We start from the raw sequence: 23,652 nt of genomic DNA, 5'->3' as shown, positions 1-23,652 counted from the left end.
TATGTTGCAGGCGCGGGTGGGTTGATTCTAGGAACTTGAATTGTGAGAAGAGACAAGACGTTGGGAAATGGGTGACAGTTACTCACCAGTAACTCACGGTCTACCCGTACCCATACCCGGCCGCACCAGGGTTGCAAACGGGTACCCGTACCCGGCTGGGTATGGGTAGCCGGGTATCAGGTAGGGTACGGGTATCGGGTACCCGGTTGTGACTTCTGCCCCCCTGGCTCCCCCCTCCCCCCTGACTCCCTCCTGACTCCCCCCCCTACTTCCCCTCCCCCGACAAACCGCACCCCCCCCCCCCCCGCTACTCTCCCATGCTGTAGTTTTCACGAGATGCTCCGGTTTCCTTCCACGTGTATAAAAACTCAAATGGAGTTGGCCAAACATCCCAATATAGGGCCACAGAGCTTGGGCAATTGTTGACGCCGGTTCTGGCTGCCTCCCCCCTTGCCTGTGGTTTCGCGTACCTCCGAGGGCAAACAAAACACTGTGCATATAAAAAATAAAAATCCAAATTAAGGTTCTCACTAAATACAGAAAATAAAAACGTACATGTTAGACAAGTGTGAAACAATTGCTCACAGCTAGCTTTGATAAACCGGGATTCTATTCACTCACACAGCTAGATACTTATGTTTGCCTGGCCGGATAATACAAGTTTGGAAAGCCATTGGGCTGGCTGAACGATGGACTCAAAAGTATTCTACCGTTATTTGGATAGAGGAACGAAAGCCTGTTTCCTCTCATTGCCTATAAGTCTCCACGACGACCAACGTGGTGAAGTATGGTCATATAACCTGTGTTACCGACACGGCGTAGGGAGACCTGCCTTCATCCAGCAGTGGATCAACAAAGGCGCATACATTCACTCAACAATCCACAAATTATGCGACAAACTCATTTCTTTAGAACTGCTTTTTGTGTTTAGTTTGTTGTCCTTCCCCCGCACCTCCAATTAGCACAGTTGGCTACGTACGGTGCGAACAAAGTTCAACATACATCCACACACTCGTTCAATCTAACAAGCAAACACGTCACACGTTGGGTTGTGGACAAGCGGATCCAGCGAGCGGGTAGCTTCTTTGAGTTCCCTTTGTGTCGTCATCAGTGGGAGGCGCAGCATCGCATCTCTCAGTTGTCCAGGTGTTTGCACAGACGTCGCACTTTCTCCTTCTTGTTGCGGTTGCCATGCTTCTTCCAGGGCTTCCCCTCGGCGGCAGGGGCAGCCGGGGTGGCGTTGGCAGCGTGCGGCACCGCTCCGCCCGGATGTGGACCCATCAAGCCCCGCACGCCCTTGGTGAATGCCCTGACGTTGTCCTGTCAAAAGCGCACGGGCACAATAACAACGCTCAGGAGCAGAAAAATAGGAAAAGAGGATGTGGTGGTGGTGGTATCACTCGAAATAAATAAAAGTCAAGCGTCTCCCCCCTTGTTCCAATGTGTACTGGACGACGCTCATCTCGATTGGTAACCCTTAACCACTGATGGAAATTCCACCTTTGTGTGGTCAAGGCCAGCCTCTCCATAGGGCGAACACTTAAAACAGCGGGGATGATAATGTCCACGTAAGAGAAATGAGCAAACCACCGAAGATCATGGGATCTGCACGTAGTAACGATTCACTCACTTGCACGATTCGGCTATAAAGCTTAGTTTCAAGAGTACAACTCTTAACGTGTTCAAGTCCCTGAAGCCTTTCCCGTTCCGAGACGACTACAAGTTGCAGGGTGGGGTTCCATTCACGGCTGAATCTCGGAATGTGCAAGTGGTTCAGCATCAATTTTATTTAGAGAGGCGTAGCTTCGTTGTTTTTAAAGAAATTGCACTCACCGCAGAGAACCGTAGCGACACGACCGCACTCTATGATAGCCGATACAAAACTGTGCCACACGCCCTCCCGCTTGGCCTTGTGGGAGCCTCGGTAACGATAAAGTTACTTAATTTTATTTTTCATTCCGGTTCGGTTCAGATGACATATACTTACGGCATCGGAATGGAATCTGAAGAAAAACTGATGACGTACACGTTACATCATTGGAACGGTGAAGGATTAAATATTGGAAATGTGATGGTCTCATATGATGGCCTAGCGATGGGGGAGGATATGACCGGTTCAGATGTGACTTTACCACCGATCTTACCCATGTGTGCATGACTCAAGACGCAGAGTCATAACACAACACTACTATCACCACGCAACCGCTCCTCGCAGTGACCAACAACTGCACTAAAATAATGTTATAGAAATCCGTTATGTATACATGTCGAACTTCTTTCACACTGCACGTAGCCAACCGTGCTAATCGGGACTAAAAAGCCAAAGCATATTGACGGACTGGCACACTACTGATATTTACAGCGCACACAGTAGCAATGTCAGGTGGTTTGTTCAGAGGCATCTTTAGAAATTAATCCAGAAAAGCCGCCCGGATTCTCCTGAAAAAAAATCACGTCTCAAAGGCCAGTTGAGAATTTTTTAGTGGTTTAATAAAAAAAATACTGTTCTTTTTACAGAGAAAGAGGTTTCATTTATGTATCTGTTACCTTTGTTTACCCAGGACCGCCTCACCGAGTCTCACAACTCTTTTTCGCAGGAGGATCCTGCAAAGTTTTTGCAGTGGAGGGGGAGGCAAAGATTGCTATGTAGATTCCGATGGAGTAATTTTCTGTGTATTTCTGTTTAAAATTCGGAGATAAACATCCATCGGATAAGAGGGGCATCGAACAGCAGAGGCATTGCCTCAACGCGATCTGGCGTAGACACGGGGCTCTCTCTCACCTGATGGAAGAAGCTTTTGTCCACTTCGTTGACAATGCACTTGGCTTTGGAAACTTTGGGCTTGGAGCCCTGGGAACCAGAAGCTGTTGTTGGTTGATCCGGACTCAAAATGGCCATGTGCTGGTGCTGGAAGGCTTTGACGTCGAAGCCAGGCGGAGGGTAACAAAACAACAGCTTACCCTGCCACCGACACAAAAACATGCAATTACATTAACATCTGACGCGTTTAATCGTTCATCGTTATTACACTCAAAAGCAGTGTTGGAACAGTCAATGCCAACAGCATTGGGAACTGCTTAGTCTGCGTGTGATGTTTTTGTTTGTTTAATTGATTTGATCATTGCTACGCCTACAGCAAAGAGGTTCAACGCAGTGTGAATGACTGCAGAGTGGACATGAAGATGGCCCAGGACAAGAACGAGTGACCAGAGGACCAAAAAGTTGTATGCCCCATGAGTGGGAATCATTTCAGCACTGCAACTGCTTGCTGAAGCCACTGTTGGGGGGAGGGCATCCAATTAAGTGGATATTTTGGCCTACTCTTTACATGCTGGCCATGCATCTTTGAAGAGGTGAGAGTACCTACTCTGTACCCCACCACATGTGAAATATGGTCAAATAGCTGTGGGAGTCATCTAGGGTGGCAACGTAAGAATGGAAAACGATTCCTGCAGGAACCCTCCAAGCTCCGATTACCGGTTATGTGTATGCTAAACTAAAACTATCGCATGTTTTATTTTACCAGGTAAGGCCCAGAGCTATATCGCTATTTTTCAGAAGCGTGCTGGCCACAAATGATTAGTCAACGAAGTGGCTTATCATGTGGACATTTATAGGAGCCCAATACGAAAATCGCATGTTTATAAATGTGGAGGGAAACTCCAGAGGACTCGGAGAAAAATCCACGCAACCACGAGGAGATCATGCAAACTCCCATATATACGGGCATTGTGAGGGTCGGGATCGAACCCACGACCCCCTGTATACCAGGCGAGGAAGTTAACATCTCACTACCGCGGCACATTATGTGCACATAAATCTTATCCCACGCATTAAAGGTTGTCCCTTGCAGAATTAAAGTGCCTAGCACCGTTTTTAATATGAAATTCAGAGCATTCCTAACAAATAGCAGCAAATCACGTGCCAAATTAGGACATTGACAGCCGCTGGCTATGCCACACATCGGAATGTAAATATTTGGAATGGGTGTTCAATTAAGAAAACATGTGCAAGCCGTTAAGGACAGCGCACCTGTTATCAATGTTTACATCACGGTGAGAGCACAGATCTATGTGTACACTTACATGCATTCTAAGTGAATAATGGCATTTTGCCAAATGCTCAAGTCGGTTAATTCAAGACTCGCTGGAACTATCATGTGATATTGAGCGGGAGGGTGTCAAGTGAATAAAATAATGAACCCCCTGGAACACAGCCGGGCACACAACCCAACTCAAAAACATCATTCACAGTGGCGGGGTGCTTGGTTGAGCTGGTCATGTCCCGAGACTATACAAGGCTGCTGCAAAATCCCAAGGGCACAGTAAGTCAGAAAGAATAAAAAACACTGGGCACACCATTATGTGCAAGTGGGGAATTGTACCTCGAGTCTGTTGTGTGGAAATTAGGTCCGTATTTTAGAATAAACTCAATGGAACGAATAAAAGTTTTCATTTAAAAAGTGGTTTAGAGCTCTTGAGGCAGTGGTATAAATTCTACATTTTCTAGGCAGTGGCTCATATTATCCATCCATTCCAGAGGTACAACGGGCTAAATCAACCTCTGACCAGATTTCAAAGTCGGATGCTCTAACGCCGAGTCACCCAGCCAGATAACCTTCCTCCAATTTTGAGGAACACGTGGGGCTGTTCAAATACCCATCAACACTATTTTTCGGTGTTTACAGACGGAGATTATGATGAAGCAAGATCAGGATGATGCAACCGGATAATTTTCGAGGCACATATCAGCGCACAGATTCATCGATCAAAATAGAACCTCACGCTCACGATAAATGCAACAGAACATGCATGTGCGAGAATCAATAATTTAGAACTCATGATAATTCCATGCAGAAAACATAATTTAATTTACAGCTTATTTGTCAATTCACTGCTGGATGAAGGCCTCCACCATTCTATTTTAGTCATGGAGGGTTGTTTGAACATACTTCACCTCACTGGTTAAAGTGGGTAAGTGAAAGCTGTGGGTCAAGACTGGATCACATATCACTCGCCACTCACTAACCACTACCACGTTTTATGCCAGGCCAGTGAACATAAGTGGCGGACATTATCTGAACAAGGCACCTCCAATTAGCACAGTTGCCTATGTACGGTGCAAAAGAAGTTGAACATACGTACATACATAGGTCCTTTCTTTAAGCCAAGTATGTGTAGAACATTTTTATTTGGCTGGGTGGCACGGTGGCGACAGTAACAACAATGATTTGGATGTATTTAGCGTCTATGAATATGTGCGTCGCAATGCTCGGCCGTAGAGCTTGACGGAGAATTGCCTGCATTTTAGTCGATGACCTTCACCGAAACGAAAGATCAAAAAGAAACCGCACTGGCGCTGGTGTTTGTTACACAATGTTCAAAAAGAGGGGTGGGGGCGGGAGGGAAGGGGGGGGGGCTCCTTTAGTTTAAATCCAGCACAACCCTCTTTGCTCATTGTTTGTTTTTTTTCCTTTTATAATCCGCAATTACACGAACGGCTCACATTAACGTAATCTTTCAAGATGTAGCGGGCAGATCTGGGCTGGTCAGGCTGTCCGTGTGCTGTCATGTAACCTCTCATGTCTGCGGGAGAGAGATAAAGGAGGAAAAAACAGTTTATCACAAATAAATAAATATATGAACCGAGTGGAAGAACTGCAAGAGCGGCATAAAAATTACAAAAATCGCACCAGCACCGTTTTCTGTACTCGGTCAAGCGCGCTCTAACACGTTTCCAAGCCAGGCATGCGTTGCAGAGGCAGATTATTAACAACCCGCAAGAGCGCTCATGCAAATATGCACACGGTGCAGTTATTTGCAGGGGGGAAAAAAAAGACACATGGACAGCTCAGTTGGCCTGCAAGTGAATGCATTAGAAGGAGCGTCGGTCTATTTATATGTTAATGTTGAAGCACGTGACGCCACACGCGTGCAGAATTATGTCACTCGGTAGAATGAAAAGAAAAAAATCTGCGCCAGATGTTTGGCAACGTACGGTTAATTTTTCATCGGTGAAGTTCACGTGCGCCGTGTTTGCTTTCTTAAGTCGGTCATGGTCAGTGGTCGCACAGCGCCGCCAATATTATTGACTGCTACGCGTTAACTCTAAAGCAATAACAGCAGGCACCACTTTGCTTTGCTATTCATCAGCGATTTGAAGCTTGCGGATTACATTCCGCAATGTAGCGGGGGCATGTGTTGTCATTAATCCGATGGGCATTTACGCTTTTGTTGAACAATAATTTTTGTTCGATTAGGTATAAAGCGATTCACAGATCAAAAAGGATGTTTTAAGCTTAAGATATAAGCACCGAATCGGTGTGCATGAATCTGTTTTTTCACATGTGTGTACATTATACACAAACTATCATCATCACCATCACAATCCATGGGCAGCTAACCCGTAGAGGTGTCCACTGCACATCTCGTCATTTGTTTCCACTTTCCTCTGCCTTGTGCCAATGTGCTCAAGTGGTCTGGCACCAATCTCTTGTGATGACTTTGTCAAGCCACTCTCTGTTAGGTCTTCATCTCTTTCTGGTTCATTCCATTTTTACCCGAAACAACACACTTTTGAAATTTTCGTGTTGTTAATGCTAATGAAATATTTATGCTAATGACATAGACTAAACTGTATAATATAAATATGTATAAAAAATAAAATAAAACCACTGTGAACATCGGAAATAAAAAAAGGAATCGATTCACAAAATAAATCACGACTGCGAATTGTGATGATTCATCAAAATCTCCGTGGGGGTTTACATGCCCAACTTCTAGTCAGTGGCAAAACAATAGGTCCTGACTTATCAGCGTTTATAGAACATTTATATTAAGCCACGGATTTTACAAGCGGACACGCATTTCACATGTTGATATAAACAACTTCAGCCTTAATGTATCTGACAATGCGCTTTTAAACGAAAAAAAAATCAACAGACCTATTTAACAACCACTCAGGATGTGCTCTAAGATTAACCGCGTCTGATCAGCAGTTTGCATGCACAAACAACTAAAACATTGCATAACACTTTCAAACAAAGCCTTACAGTAAATTCGCTATTCATGAGCTGCGCATTATTTTTTATAAACGAATATATCCCTCGTTCACTGGCGTGGTCTCATCTGGTTTTCGTTACGATTGATCATTGTACGTTGGCTCGACACGCTACCGTAAATTCACCACCGCCACTGTGCGCACGCATGAATGCACAGGCGGCAGGGGACACCTTGCCATGCGCGCATTCTGACGACGGCGCGGGGAGGACGCTGTGTCGTCGTGCGAAGTCGCAGGCCAAAGCCCGGCGGTCGGCAGGGACACCCGGCCGCGGCCGTCATAGCCAAGCCATGATTTAAGAAGTGCAGGGCTTGTGTCAATCCACTGCTGGATGAAGGGCCTCCCCACTCCAACCGTGCCGGTCAGTGCGGTTTGGTCAATGCAGGAAGCACGGATGGCAGAGAATCGCAATGGCTTGCTCGCACCACTGCGGAGAACTCGAGAGGCCCTCCGGAGGGTTACATTGGCCTACTCTTCTACACTGGCCAGAAGTCTCGGAAGAAGTTAGCGTACCCACAACAATGCAATACAATTGCTAGATACGCTCATAACGTGAGGTGAAACCGACATCGCGATCGTTGTCGTATCGTGAACGTTAAAGAGGTAGCGTTTCACGAAAAATGGAATATCGCGGCAAGGCGACAACGGAGGCAGCGCGAGACTCACATCCGTAGGCGGAAAGCAGCTCCTCCGAAGTCGGGGGGCGGTCCGGGTCCTCGTCCTCCCGTGGCCGCACAATGTTGATGCCGTAGGTGGCTTCCAACACGGCCCGGGGTATATGCTGACAAACGTGGCGCGGCCAATTAAGAAATAAAAAGGTCAAGGTCGAGAGGTCGTGTGGTATCGAGGCCGTTTATGCCACCCACGCTTGCCCGTTGTTTTACTCCATCTGCTAGACCTTGCAACTGTAGCAAATTTGACACGTGACCTACAAGGGTCGTCTGTTAAACTCATCATCACCACCATCATCTGGCCGTAGGGTCTTCACCTAAGTTGACAAGTGCTGAGTGCCACTCCAGTTCCTGTCTCGGTAACCTGCCCTCCTCCATCCCACACAAGTGACCCACAAATCGCTTTGTTAAAGTGCAGTTGATAGCTGCGGTAACGTGCTAGCAACAGAAATCGTTTCGTTTCTCGCTTTCCTCGGTCTGAAGGCTGGCCATGAGTCAAAATGTTTCCCGAGGCACAGGGCTCTGTCTTCGGCAGATCTTGCGAGGTGTACCACACTGAGCCCTGACCAAGCAACTTGCCTCATCAATCAAAGTTTTTTTCTGGCCTCAGCCTGGCTGACCCAGGCTGAGGCCAAGGTTGGTCCTCATTTCCCGCACCTCCGATTAGCACGGTTGGCTATGTACTTGTGCAAAAGTATTTTCAACATACATATATCTCCACTGATTACCCAGAGCAAGTGGAGGACACATTCCTATGGTGGAGACTCATCTATACACAGGACAACCACAAGTAACTTTATATCTATGGTGCGGAGTGGCTAGAAGAAAACAGTACAGCAATGGATTGAATCTATCTGTGCAGATCGTTACATGATATTCACTTGTTTGTTTGTTGGCATTTTCTCCAGGTACTCTGGTTTCCTGCCACATGCCAAATGTAACCAAAAGTGGAATTTTGCCAAACATCGCAATGCAGGACCCTCAAAAAGATCCCCGAGACTCGCTGAGACTTTTCTGGGTAAATGTACGCCAATTTGTGAGAAACAAGTGACTGGGTAATATATAGCAGGGAACAACCCTCAAACTCTGCACAGAACGGTGTGTAAGCAACCTTCCGTACTACTGATACTGGATTTCTCAAAACCCTGCACCTATATCATGCTTCACCACTCACGTGTGTGTACACGTAAAGAGAATGGGTCATCGGGTACAAGATCATTACATATCTACAACGCCTTCCAGTACGATGACCTTTCAAATCAGTAACAAAAAACAGCCATCATCTATAGTGACGATAAAATACAGCCATTTAGAGATTAAAAGAAGATTAATATTAAGACAGCTTATTGCTGCTAAGTGTAGCTAAAAGCCTTCTAAATGGTGTATATTAAGATTAGCTGAATTATTTTGTTCCGCATCATAATAAAAACAAAATCGGAATATAAACAACATGCAAATTGATCTTGATATCCCACGAAAAGACATTCCAATTGAAGCCTAAAGTACGATTAGGATAATGGAGACAACCTGGCCATTGCAGTATGCCACTGTGTCTTTGTATCATGTTCATCCGTGAATGAGTGTTCATATGTATGCCCATGTGAATCGTATACATTTTCTATACCTGAAAAAAAACAGCAGCAAGGTTCTAAGTCACGGGGAGAATGCGTTTTTCCCACATACACTATAATAACTAATCTCCAGCCTTGACAGTCGTACGTAATGGTGTGCCGTAAAAAGTCAATGATATGGCAAGAAACATCACTCAAACCTTACTACGTGGTGGTTAAGAAAACTCCCAAACTCGATTCTCAGCTGACATTTTCGATCGGCAGTGCAACGGGCTCTGGGCCGGCTGGGGCATTTTATTTATTTCATTTATTTATTCATTCCCATTTTCATTTTGCATGCAATTACATTTCGATTTAAATATAGCATTCGGCGCATGGCCGTGGTGAACATTTACACGCTCATGCCTACATATCGCGCCTTCCACAGGCCCTTCAAATGACCTCCGTGTCTCTGCCTATCGTCCCATAAAACATACACAGGCACTCCACAGCGCTCGATTCCCCCCACGTTGTGGCTGACCGATCCACGTCATGTTTTTGTACTGTTTGTTGTTGCAGCGTTCTTACCGCCCCGACTGGACATCTGTGAAAAAAGAGCTTTATAGCTCATTGGATTCCTCCAATATAAATAAATATTCTTAATCTGATGTCGGTCTGCCTCTCCTATCTCAGATAATCCCCACAAGCTGCAATGAGACCCTCACCAACCAGCGGACCTACGTAAAAGCTGCACATACGTTTCTGTGACAGAATGCCACGTGAAGCCACCTTCTGCCACCACTGTGTTCAAAATTACATCCCTATTGCTTGTGACAAAAGAGCGCGTATTTGCTCGAATAATTAAAAATAATTATAATACTTTGCTTGCTTACAATAGTGTTCCCTTCACACGAAGGCATCTCACAAGCGCTTTTAAAAATGAGACATTTATCACAATATGCTTAAATTAGGGAAATTACAATAATAATATTTGTAACACAACAGGACCGCTGTGGGTCTCCTCTTTTTGTGTGAGGCCCTGGGGGCAAACCGACCGTTTTGTATGCCATTTCGGCAGGGTGGAAGCTGTACGCATTTGCCACACGATCGCCCGTGTATTGAGAAGGATATGAGGGAGACGGGAGGCACGTGGTCCCTCATCTGGTCGATGGGAAGAATGCCGCTGCAGGCCATCTCCGCCTTGGTGGACACGAACGAAGGCATGACGAGCCCCGGGCAGTCGCACAGGCACAGGTCGGAGTCGACAAACAGCGTCTAGAGAGGAGACACGCGGACACACGCGCGCACGTCGCCACGTCGCAGCACACACGCGTCAAGCACTCTGTATCGGGAAAGAGGATGTGTGTGTTCGTAGAGCCCTTTGTCATGTATAAGCTATGGGCATGCATATTTCAATATTCCATAATTTAGCTGCATTGGTGCCATGAAAAGGGTTAGAAAATGGTTTGTGTGTCTTAAAAGGAATAGAGCCTTTCTATGATGAACTTCTTTCGCACACCGCACGTAGCCAACCGTGCTAGCCAAAGGTGCGGGGGAAGGACAACAAACTAAACACAAAAAGCAATTCTAAAGAAATACGTTTTCAGTTTAGATTGAAAGTGCATAGCTCCAGTGGCTTCCTAATATCGGGAGAGCGTTCCAGACGGCCACAGTAGCGCATCTGAAAGTGTGCGATGTAGTGACCGTCTTTGTTCAATGGTTAGCCAATAGCCACTGCGAGGATGAAATCCGCTTCTGGATTACCCCCCCCCCCCACCCCATGCCGCATTGGTCGTGGGGGGTCGTTTGAACATACTTCACCACCCTGGTCAGGGCAGGTTCATTAACTGTACTACTACTACTCACCACATGATTTCAGCAAATGGCCGGAAATCAAACTCAGTTCAGGGAACAGGAAAATGGCTATCTATGAATCTGGGCTCCAACCTGACCCGAGACAAAATCACTCTAAATCATATCTCAGAAGCCACGCTAAATTCAACCTGGTTAATACTTGGTTTCGAATACCAGGCGTTGTAGACTTTGGCTAAAATGTGGTACAAAAAAATGTTTTATCCATCTGTGCAAAGTGCAACACTCTCATAATAAGTCTTTACGCTTTGGTGTTTCACACCTGATGACGGTTGCTTGTGTTGCGATCGAAACGTCGTGATCTATTATTTTTTCTACCTACATGACTTTACCGAAAGAACCAAAGAGTATTGATTCCTGCAGTCACGAAAGCTTCAAATCAATAATAGTCTTCCTCCACGTATTCTGGTTTACTCCTACAAGCCAAATACTATTTCATGGAATTGTCCAAACATCCCAATGCAGGACCCACTCAAAAGTGTTGAGACTCAGCAGGGCTTTCCTGGATGCAAAAACGACATTATTAATACTTGTTTTGTCTGTCGATGTAGGCTTATATTTGTACAAAAAAAGTACCGAATATTAACAAGCGCGAGTACTGCGTAGCCTGGGTCACCTTCTCCCACTCTACTCTGAACTAAAAGCATTCGGAAAGCCTCATATAACCTGTTCTCTCCCAGAAATCTCTGTCATGGGGAAATCGTATTTAAAACACTTCGCTCACCAGTTCTAATAAAAACTCACTCAAAACAAAATAACGTGCAATAATCCACAAGTTAACACGAGCACATGCCTTCCTCCATTTACCACAGCCTCCCATAATCCCTGACCCCAATCCTCAAAACTTAACCTGACCCATGACCCATATCTTAATCCATACCACCAATATGCAAACTTAACCCCGACACTTAAAATCACAACCCTTTAAAGGTGGGTTCGCACTCTGTTCTAGACTCCGGATAAGAAATTGCCACATGCTCTCAATTACGTGAAACAACTGCACGCCACCACAAGTGGTGTGTTACATGGTGAGTGTAGATTGCTTAACGTCACATAAATGGTACCAGAAACGTTTCAGAGCCCCTTGGTTTTGCTGGCTACCGGGTTCATTTAACCCCTTGTTCCAGTTTTTCTTCCCATTCATCCTGAATCGACGATGTACTGGTGCATCATGTACAGCTGCATCATCGGAACGGAATCGGGGAAAAAAACTGATGACGTACACGAACGTCATCGGAAAAGGAAAGGGTTAACATGCACTCGCATATTCCAGCCAGCAGCATGAAGCCGGTTTTAGCAGGTCGTGTGCGGTGGGGTAACTTGTGGTTACTCCCACCCTCTTCCAAGACATCTGGCCAGCATGGCGGAGTGGGCCAAACTATCATCAAATAGGGCACTCCAGGGCACCCTCCATTGGAGGTCATTCTGCCAACAGTAGTATGAGGAAGAAATTGCAGGGCTGCACATTTACTATTTTAAATACCCAGAACTTCACTTGAAGTGAGGCCGAGGTTGCCATTACACTAGTTACGTGTGTTAAGTGACCCAGTGTCTAACCCATACCGTAAAACATTACAGGATTTGTCAAACTAAAGGTTCTTAGATACAAAGCATTCGAGTGTTCGAGTCTCTATGCAAGTCTAAAGGTCTCTACGTGGGTCTCTATGCAAGTTTATATATGCAACATATGCAAAAAATGTCAGTACAGCAAGGTTGACATTATGCACATTTGTAGTGTAATGGCTTTGAAAAATATTATTCAAATATCATTGCCTATGGCTGATAAAACTGTCAGTTGGACGTCACAAGATTCCGTTTCATATTTTTGCGGAGAGCACTTTATTTCACCAATATCTTCTGTTTATGGTAAAACATTGCCCAGTGCGATAGCATGTGCCATAACCTACATACCACCACAAGTCTGTATTCACGGCATGTTTGAGTCTATGCAAGACATAACTTCACTCCGTGTCGAGGATAGAGAGCTAAGGGAGGTTTAGAAAAACATTACAGTTGATCCTTCCAATATTTTTTTTTTCTTTTCTGTATAAATAAAGATTTAAAAAAATACTTTCTCAACTCATCTCTATATCTAAATCAGCTCAAGTCGCCCTTAAATGTACGTATGTATGTTGAACTTATTTCGAACTGTACGTAGCCAACCGTGCTAATCAGAGGTGCGGGGAAAGGACAACAAACTAAACACAAAAAGCAGTTCTAAAGAAATGAGTTTTCAATCTAGATTTAAAAGTGCATCGCTCCGGTGGATTCCTCCCACTTCAACAAAACATTTTCTTGCTGTGGTTTTCCCACCTGATGATGATTGCTTGTGTTGCAATCGAAACGTCGTGATTTAATTTATTTTATACCTACGTGACTTTACCGAAAGAACCAAAGAGAAGGAATAGTGTTACAGACGGCGGCAGCAATGCAAATAAAAGCGCGCGAAGCAGTGACCGTCTTTGCTCAATGACGAACCAAAAGCCGCTGCTACGAGGATGACCGGAGTTCACGTGATGGTTTATGCTCCTTGATGAGATCAGCAAATCACGTGACGTCTCTGTGGCCACCCCCACCCTGGGTCCTTCCCCTTTCCCCGCCCCCTGTGAAAACAGACGCTGCTCTTCCGTGCGGCTCACTTCTGCTCGCTCATTCCTTCTCTTCTTGGATCTTTCGGTAAATTCACGTAGAATGGAAACAATAAAAATAATAAAATAAAACATAATAAAATAATTCTCACGACGTTTCGGCTACAACGCAAGCAGCCGTCTTCAGTCACGAAAGCTTTAAATCGAAAAAAAAAAATCATTCCTTCTCTCTCTCTCTCTTCCCTGCCCCTCTTATCACTGGCCTCTCATCCCCAACATTAACACGTTATCCTTGACTCTACTCCCCCCCCTTCCCATGGTGTGTCATGGGTAAAAAGATGCGTTGCTCATATACATCACTGTGCATACAAAGCACGGCAGCTGGGACGGTTCCCTCAATGAGGTGAATTAAATGGCTCACAATTTCAACTGGGTTTTTTAATGGCCAATTACTCTGGCCCCTTTAATAATGGCGGCAGCTCCCGCAGCATTCTTCTTTCTAGAAACAGTGTGGAACAGCAAAAACAGCAAACAGCACGTAGCTCTACGCTTTTGTTCTTTCGGTAAAGTCACGTAGGTATTAAAATAAAATAGATCATGACGTTTCGGGCGCAACACAAGCATCGTCATCTATTTTATTTTATTTTACACCTACGTGACTTTACCGAAAGAACCAAAGAGTATGGATTCCTGCAGTCACGAAAGCTTCAAATCAAGATAGCATGTAGCTCATGCACAACCAAAGGCGAGAAATCATGAAATCAACGGCATGCAACTAGAGGCAATATTATAATTAGGACTTAATCCACCAGTAGGCAGAGATGGGTTGACAAAAGAAAACAAACTGAAATTCAGCTAATAGTGAATGCTTAAAATCAAGAGAAAGGCAAACTGTGCTTTCCTCTAAATCAGGCCCGAATCAATGTTCTCATTGTTCATTGAGCGCCCGCCTTCTGTAAAGGATTGCCACAATGGATTAAAATCTATCCCCGGGTATAAATCTTTAAGGAGAAAACTATCTTAGTATATTGAGCCAGCTTGCATGTCGCTTGTAATGCACTGGGGCTCCCCAGGAATCCACAGAGCGGTTTGTGTGCAAAGATTCATGAGCAAACACCTTCAGCGTTGATTCAAACCATGAAGTTAACATCTTGGGGGAGAAGGTGTTCTCGTGTTGGAGCTTTTTCCAGCCTGAGCCGATTTACAAATAACAGCAAAATAAAAGTCTTTCGTTGTATTAAATCAGTGGCTGTGCTTAACTCAGCCACACCCACCTAAGGGGGTTGAAGAGATTTGAGGTTTTAGTGAAATGTATACTACTAATCTTGAGACCTGAACAGTCCCATCTCATTTATATATATAAAATCGCGAATCTGTCTGTCTGTCTGTGTGTGTGTCTGTGTATCGGACCATACGCAGTTTCATTGGACGAAATGTCAGGGATTTGCGAGACACGATTGGTCCGGCGGTTGCCCCTGGCAACGGGTAGCGACGCATTCGCCGCGGGGTGGACGCCATTTTTAATTCCCCTTAAAAATAGGCGCACGCATTAACACGCGACTCTGAGGTAAATTCATCAAAGTTTCACGTCCTCTTCACTCCCCCCCCCCCCCACCACAATGTGTGCAATTACTATTATAGGGTCGGTAGATTATAAAATTATAGCGATTAGACAGTATTATTGTAGCGCGGGGGGGGGGGGGGGGGAACGGCACCCGTACCCAGCCTCAGCCGGGTGGGCAATTTAGGCGAGGCCGGAGGCTCTGCACGGTACTAGGCCTCGACACCCACCACGTGACTGAGGTAAATTCATCAAAGTTTCACGTCCTCTTCACTCCCCCGCCACCCCAATGTGTGCAATTACTATTATAGGGTCGGTAGATAATAAAATTATAGCGATTACACAGTATTATTGTAGCGCGGGGGGGGGGTAACGGCCCCGGTACCCAGCCTCAGCCGGGTGGGCAATTTAGGCGAGGCCGGAGGCTCTGCACGGTACTAGGCCTCGACACCCACCACGCGACTCTGAGGTAAATTCATCAAAGTTTCACGTCCTCTTCACTCCCCCCCCCCCACCCCAATGTGTGCAATTACTATTATAGGGTCGGTAGATAATAAAATTATAGCGATTACACAGTATTATTGTAGCGCGGGGGGGGGGGGGGGTAACGGCCCCGGTACCCAGCCTCAGCCGGGTGGGCAATTTAGGCGAGGCCGGAGGCTCTGCACGGTACTAGGCCTCGACACCCACCACGCGACTCTGAGGTAAATTCATCAAAGTTTCACGTCCTCTTCACTCCCCCGCCACCCCAATGTGTGCAATTACTATTATAGGGTCGGTAGATAATAAAATTATAGCGATTACACAGTATTATTGTAGCGCGGGGGGGGGGGGGGGTAACGGCCCCGGTACCCAGCCTCAGCCGGGTGGGCAATTTAGGCGAGGCCGGAGGCTCTGCACGGTACTAGGCCTCGACACCCACCACGCGACTCTGAGGTAAATTCATCAAAGTTTCACGTCCTCTTCACTCCCCCCCCACCCCAATGTGTGCAATTACTATTATAGGGTCGGTAGATAATAAAATTATAGCGATTACACAGTATTATTGTAGCGCGGGGGGGGGGGGGGGGGGGTAACGGCCCCGGTACCGAGCCTCAGCCGGGTGGGCAATTTAGGCGAGGCCGGAGGCTCTGCACGGTACTAGGCCTCGACACCCACCACGCGACTCTGAGGTAAATTCATCAAAGTTTCACGTCCTCTTCACTCCCCCGCCACCCCAATGTGTGCAATTACTATTATAGGGGCGGTAGATAATTAAATTATAGCGATTACACAGTATTATTGTAGCGCGGGGGGGGGTAACGGCCCCGTTACCCAGCCTCAGCCGGGTGGGCAATTTAGGCGAGGCCGGAGACTCTGCACGGTACTAGGCCTCGACACCCCACCACACTATAGGCAGTACATATTACTGCACAGCGGCCGAGGAGATCGTGGCTGGGGGGGGGGGGGGGGTAGCAGCCCATCTGTGTATATATGTAAGGTTATTAAGAAATATATTTTTCACCCGGGCAACGCCGGGTACTTATGCTAGTTAGAATATAAACAAGACCTACTGAATAAGGTCGTTGGAGAGGGAATGCCTACATCTTTTTTTGTCTGTACAGTAAAACCTTGGATTGCGAGTAACTTGGTCTGCGAGTGTTTTGCAAGACGAGAAAAAAGTTTAAATAAATATGAATTTGATAAACGAGCGAGGTCTTGCAATACGAGTAGTACGTGTATACGCTTTGTGTGCCGAGCGTCACGTGATCACTACTGATATACGAGTGCTTTGGATTACAAACACGTTTCCCGAACGAATTATGCTCTCAATCCAAGGTTTTACTGTATCTCAATATTAATATCACATTTTCCTATCGGCGTTGGGTCTGAAGGAGAACTATCCATTCAGAAACTTGCACAAAAGCAGTGTCACCCTAGGGTTAGAGAGAAACCCGCTGAAGGAGCTGTCACAGGATTACCTTGGGGATTCCTTCAAGTGACGACTAGTTAGCCACACGAGGGGTGCTGCACTTCCCATGCACAATTGTTTGGCACATGGCAGACGAATTAAAATATTACATAATGAAAATATTACATAATGAAAATATTACACAATGGGAGTGCTCTTCCAAATAACATATGGCAGTTTAGCAGCATACTCTTTGGTTCTTTTGGTAAAGTCACGTAGGTATAAAATAAAATAAATTAAATTAAATCACGACGTTTCGGGCACAACACAAGTGCCCGTCATCAGCGGCATTTGTTCAACAACCCTGACTAATGTTGAGCGTTTACTTGTTTGAACAAATGCTGCTGGACAATATTGGTCTGGAAAACCAATGTATATTGAAAGGTAAAATAAAGTTAATATATATGTGGAGGTAAACAGAGGGATGTACATTTAATTGTTATTATCGTATGTTATACTTGCAAAGAAAGTACTTGCGTTTTTCACCCTCTAAGACAGGGGTGGTGAACGTCCGGCCCACGGGCCGTATAAGGCCCGCAAAATCATTTGGCAGTTCCAGCCATCACATTGGGGGTGAGTAAACTAAATGTTCGACCAAATATAACAGGCTAATATTTAAGTTGATACTTTTGTATGGCCCGCGAATTATGTTATTAATGTCCAAATGGCCCTTGGCAGAAAAAAGGTTCCCCACCCCTGCTAAGAGAACAAGTTTAACAACAAAAAAGTAATGTAAACTGGCCTTCAGTAGACATTAGTATAAAGCATGAGTTGCTACACAAATCCATATGCAAGAACAGCAAAAAGAATGTTGGTTATGAATACGAGGTCTAGGTCAATTGAATAACAGTAATCTTAAAAATACCGATGACCTTGAGGTGAAGTTATTGTATATTGTTGTAAAGGGCGTTGTTTAGAAAGCAGTTTGCGTCAGAGTGGGAAGGAAGACGCTAATTGCACAGCGTCACTGTGGGGCAGCGGTGGGGGCGACAGTCCAGGACACACGAGTGGACCTAACAATTTCTCATAGGAGGCGAGGTTTATACAAAACTCAAAGCTTCTTCAGCACGTACATTGCTTTTTTCTTGTTTCTAAACAAAGTCTCGTCGAGTTGCGAGACGGTCCGTGGATTTTGATTTGGTGTGTTTGACCAACCCACTGTACATTTAGCGTGTCAAATTCGTATTAAAAGATTCGTATGATATGTAAACAGGTTAATAAATAAATAATGTTTATTTTTATGGCACATGGGTATGCAGCATTCGTGAGGCTTTCATTGGTAAAACAGCTCTGTTCTTTATCGTCTTGACTCCTACCACCAAAGACAAAGATCAACCGTATAGCCATAACAGACTGTCAGAGCGAGTGCCACCGTTAGCGAACACCTATGAAGGCCGGCACGGCACAGAGGAGGTTGGTGGCCAGCACCACACAGCGCACCAGGTATTCATTTGAGGCTGAGTCAATCTAGGGGGAGGCCTAGTACCAGCCAAGATAATCATCACCGGTGTTGGCCGTGAGCAGGAATCGAACCATGCTCACCGGGTTCGCAGAAAAACGCGCCAACCGCTCCCCATACTCCCACCACTACCACTACCCAAAACTGCAATGAACCAACACACGCACACAAAGGCCAGGGTTGACAAAATACCTGGAAGTGTTTGGTCCGCCCCGGTGTTGCCGACACTGGGACCTTCTTGTTTTGCAGGATCGTGTTTATGGTGGAACTCTTGCCAACGTTGGGGTAGCCAACCTACAGTTACAGAGCACACGCACGTGCACACACACACACAAACAAAAGGGGTCACAAATGCAAGTACGTAATTACCAATTTCACTGGGGTAATGGAGTCATAATTTCCCACAAGCACACTTATGCAACCAGCAAGCTGATGGAAATCTCCATAATTGTCCTGGTTAGGTTTTTTTAATGTTTTTCTAAGCATGAAGATATGAGGATTGCCATATCAGCCTATAGGCACGAACAATCACCAGCCATCCATCCGATGTTTTAGTCACGGCACGAGTTAAAGTATCAATTTAATCACGATGTATAGAATGCGCAAGCAGCCGTCTAAGTGTTTGAAGATGTAATGCTAAAAGAAGTAACGTTCCTTACCATAAACACAATAAATCACTGCATAACATCTAAGTCTAAAGGACTTCAGCATTAGATCCTTAGGTGGGTTATCTGGAGGCCCTATCTCATTGCATTCAGTTTACAGACATGCTGTAACATCTCCTTCTCAAAACATTTGAACACCAAGCACCTGACACATAAATAAATAGGCGTTGTATTTACGAAAGCCTCACAATCTCACTTGCTAAAGTAGAAATTAAACATGCGGTAACGTTAAATTACACAAGTGTATGTTCGTAGGTGTGCAGTTTGGTGCAACGTGACAATCAATCCTGGTTGCCCCAAATCATCAATAGCAATTCCAATTAGAGCTTGGGCTTATTTGGTATAGCCCTGTGAGCCATTCGGCTTTTGAATCGGGTGCAACCGCAACAAACAAAAACATGAACAAGAAAACATCTTAAAGTGACTATGCACAAACAGAAAAATCCAGGAAAAAACTGCAAATTCTTCCAGAAAAAAAGCACCGTACACCAACGCTGTGCAAAAATCCCAGTGGGATGCAAGTCAAACAACAACAACAACAACCACAAGGCAACTTAGATTAAAGCCATCATTCTAACTCCGTACTAAAAAAAACATGGCCAAACCAAAAAACGTTATCGAAATCACCAAAATAAAGCCATAAGCAAAATAACAGTCATCATAGGAACTGTGACCGAAATGTAACAATAAACGACAAACAACATGTACCACCAAACCCTGTAGCCATAGCTGTCTGCATGAGTCACTCCACAACAGCAGGAGCATCAGTAGCAGTATCAACATTTTTCAAATGCACCTTTAAAGATCAGCACACTAAATCAAAACACAAGATCATACGTTGCAGCGGTCATCCGGAACGAAAACATTTGATTTTAGGCCACTGAATAGCAGTGGCAGCTAGGGGTGGAAAACTCATCGAGAGCAGTTTTGAGTGAAGATCTCATAGGTAGTGATTCAAGTTGCAGTTTATTGGCAATATCATTCCAGACCCTGGGGGCCTCAATAGCCAAGGCCCTTCCTCCAGTATTTGTACGCGTCTCCGCACGACGCGTTTTCGCGGTAACGCAGTTCTTCGATTTGAGAACACTTTTCACACAACGCAGAACGTTTCCATTACAATGCGGTTTCCGATCGGTCGACAACAAACTACTTTCTAGACGTGCGTGGCCAAGCGGTACGGGAATTCTGGGTACGCACGCGGAATGATAGGGTGCTTGGCGGCATACCCTCATCTCAGTACTTTGTCACGCAATCTCTCACTGTGTGTGCGTACATCATATCTTGCAACCGCCACCTTTCACATGATTTCTTACGGTGAAAGCGTTTTCGCTTAACGAGGCACTTTTCAGGAATGCATCTACCGCGTTGTTTGTATGTTGAATTCCTTCCGCACTGTGTACAGTAAAACCTTGGATTGCGAGTAACTTGGTCTGCGAGTGTTTTGCAAGACGATAAAAAAATGTAAATAGAAATTAATTTGATAAACGAGCGAGGTCTTGCAATACGAGTAGTACGTGTATACGCTTTGTCTGCCGAGCGTCACGTGATCACAACTGATATACGAGTGCTTTGGATTACAAACACGTTTCCGGAACGAATTAAGCTCGCAATCCAAGGTTTTACTTTATACCCAACCGTGCTCATCAGAGGTGCGCGGGAAGGAAAATCAAAGGTGCAATGCAAGGACAGGAAATTACTATATTCTACCCACTGACGGATTGAAGGTTTACATACGTTGTTGCCATCCCCCGCGATGTCATTCCATCCAAGCTCATGATGCATGCACCGAATCGCATATGTAAGAATCGATTTTTCATTTTTTAACAATTCGTATATGTTTTGTATTTGATGGGTTTACGTCAAGCCTGCAGCAACTATAGGCGCTGTCAGTCACCGCAATGTTAGAAAACAGGTATTGACTGAGCCAGAAACGGGGATTGTGGATTATTCTACCCCTCATGAATAGCAAAGCAAGCTGTAGAGAGAGAGAGAGTAGGAACATTTCATGATCGTTGGAGCGATAATGATAAATCATCAGGCACTCGGGTGGCTGTTTTTCACAGCGCTTTGCCTGTCCAGGAAAAGTTCATTAGATCCCTGTAATTTTATTTGAAAGAGGAAAAAAATTGTTTTCCTTAATGTGTGGACAGATAAAAGGGGAACAAACACTCCAGGATGTATTTATAGCCAGAATATAAGCAAATAGTATGAATAATTACAATGATAAAACAATAAACACACAATTACAATATCTTCAAAGAAGAAAACTTGAACTCACTGCTCCGCCAACTGAAAGTTCAACAGATACGAATATTTCATAATCAAGCCAAGGCCGTGAGCTTAATTACACTGTGTCCAAAGCAACGGAAATTGCAGATTTCTAATGGGAATTTAGCAGGACAGCAAGCGCGCTGCCCAGCAATTTTCTCAAAATTACTAACAATCATTTCAAATTATACGTTACACTCGAACAAAGTGCAGTCCCACAGATCACAAAATAAGAATGCGCTCTTTTCCGCTACAAAGACAAAAACACGCCGCTTTCTTAAAACTGCCCATCAGTTTCAAACCACCGCAGAGCCAGGGATGTGATTGCAAGAAGCAGCGCCTAAACTCAACAAAAGAACGTCCAACGTCGAATGTCGAATGTGTACCTCGGTTTCAGATCACGCGAGTCGGCTTCGAGGACGCCGATTGTTCAGAGCCGAATAAGAAATGATTGGAGGACCCTGATCAGCGCCGTGTGAAATTAAGTCCTTTGCTCTCGAGCTGCAAATATTGAGAGCAGAGAGGCGTAGGAAGAGTGAAGATCGCATCATGATTACTGGCAGCGTTCGTGAAAATGCTGACGGGAGGCAAACAACGCAATGCGGTCTAGATTTATATAGCATCTGATTGCGGCCTCGTCTCAAACAGAGGGGGGGAAGATGTGCGAATTAAGATCATTTTAAGGGGAGACAACGTTTTTAAGCATTTTTTTCAGAGGGACAGGTGCGAGGGCTAGTAAACTAGACGGTACAGAGGCAGAGGGGAGGGGAAGAAGATGGCAGGATGCCAGAAGGCAAATCTCCTTTCGTGCGATAGGTAGGTAGTAAATAAGCAGTGTTTCTATGGTCACGTCGAAGGGCGGCGAGTGAGCCAGTGGATATTCTTTGTTTGTTGTAACGTTCTGACTCGCCACGACTGGATATCTGTGAAAAAGAGCTTTAGCTCATCGGATTCCTCCAGTATATATACAAACAGTCTGATTCTGGATAGCTTCTTCACAAGTAGCCTCACGGTGAACATCTTAGACGCCACCGACGAATGACCGAAGCGAGCGGTGGCGTCCCTATTTGGTCCATGCTTTGAAATCTTTGACCGAAGTCGCACTGTGGGCTCCTCTTAATCGTCCATCGGCGCAGTAGATAGCCGCATCTGCCACGTGGCTTTGCCCTACCACATCACGGTACAAATGAGGATACTGCATGGTGAGAACAGGAGAAGAGGAAAGACTTGAGCCTGATTTTGAACAGGAGGGAGTCAGCACTCCAGATACGGAGGGGGGGACATCAACAGAGAAGGAGCGACACTCCCCCTTGACTCGAGGCTCATGTACAGTATTCATTGTCATTCACGAACTTGATATCCGCGCTTTTGGCTATCCGCAAATCGCATCCGGAAAGCTACACGACTGCATCGAGAGAGAGAGAGAGAAAGTGATGAAAGAAAGTGATGAGAGCGAATGTGTTGCGAGAAAGTGATGGGTTAAAGTAAGTTCACTTATAAACTTGATTTGAAGCTTTCGTGACTGCAGGAATCCATACTCTTTGGTTCTTTCGGTAAAGTCACATAGGTAGAAAAATAAAACAAAAAATAATATATCACGACGTTTCGATCGCAACACAAGCGGTCGTCCTCAGGCGGAAAAAATAATCCAGCAGTGGAACTGCTGAACTAGCGAGAGAGCTGTTACAACAAGAGGTTATATATGTGGCGATGGGCAAGCAAGCGGGGTCTGAGCTGGAAAGGAATTCCATCCCCGGACGCAAGCACGTCAGTTGTGTTAATGGGAGAGATTAGGGAGGGAGATTAAGGAGAGAGATTAGCATGCAATGAGCTTCCATCTCCGCATAAAAGTATCATCCCGCATATGCGCACAACAGCAGTGTTCATGGGAGATTAGCAATATGTTGATGGGAGAGATTAGGCAGGGAGATTAGGGGGATTAGCAAGTTAATGTCATGTCTATGTGTAACACAAGCTGCGGCGCTGCCAACTGCGCTGTGAGGCAAG

At 45.3% G+C, this 23,652-nt stretch overlaps 1 protein-coding gene across 1 annotated transcript in view; it reads right to left on the bottom strand.

Moving 5' to 3' along the window:
* Positions 1–306: 306 nt before the first annotated feature.
* LSG1 (large 60S subunit nuclear export GTPase 1) overlaps positions 307–23,652 on the bottom strand; it is a 49,150-nt gene continuing 25,804 nt past the window's right edge. The window contains exons 9-14 of the mRNA XM_061566045.1: positions 18,905–19,006; positions 10,413–10,556; positions 7,727–7,850; positions 5,507–5,586; positions 2,783–2,962; positions 307–1,320 (exon numbers count right to left, since the gene is read on the bottom strand). Coding sequence (XP_061422029.1) covers positions 1,135–1,320; positions 2,783–2,962; positions 5,507–5,586; positions 7,727–7,850; positions 10,413–10,556; positions 18,905–19,006 — 816 coding nt within the window. The 3' untranslated portion in view covers positions 307–1,134. The remainder of the gene's footprint in view (positions 1,321–2,782; positions 2,963–5,506; positions 5,587–7,726; positions 7,851–10,412; positions 10,557–18,904; positions 19,007–23,652) is intronic.

Source organism: Lethenteron reissneri, chromosome 36, assembly GCF_015708825.2.
Source record: "Lethenteron reissneri isolate LAM-NWPU_2019-01 chromosome 36, ASM1570882v1, whole genome shotgun sequence".
NCBI lineage: Eukaryota > Metazoa > Chordata > Hyperoartia > Petromyzontiformes > Petromyzontidae > Lethenteron > Lethenteron reissneri.
Note: the sequence above shows the minus strand (reverse complement) of the source record. Positions and strands in the feature narration are given on the sequence as shown.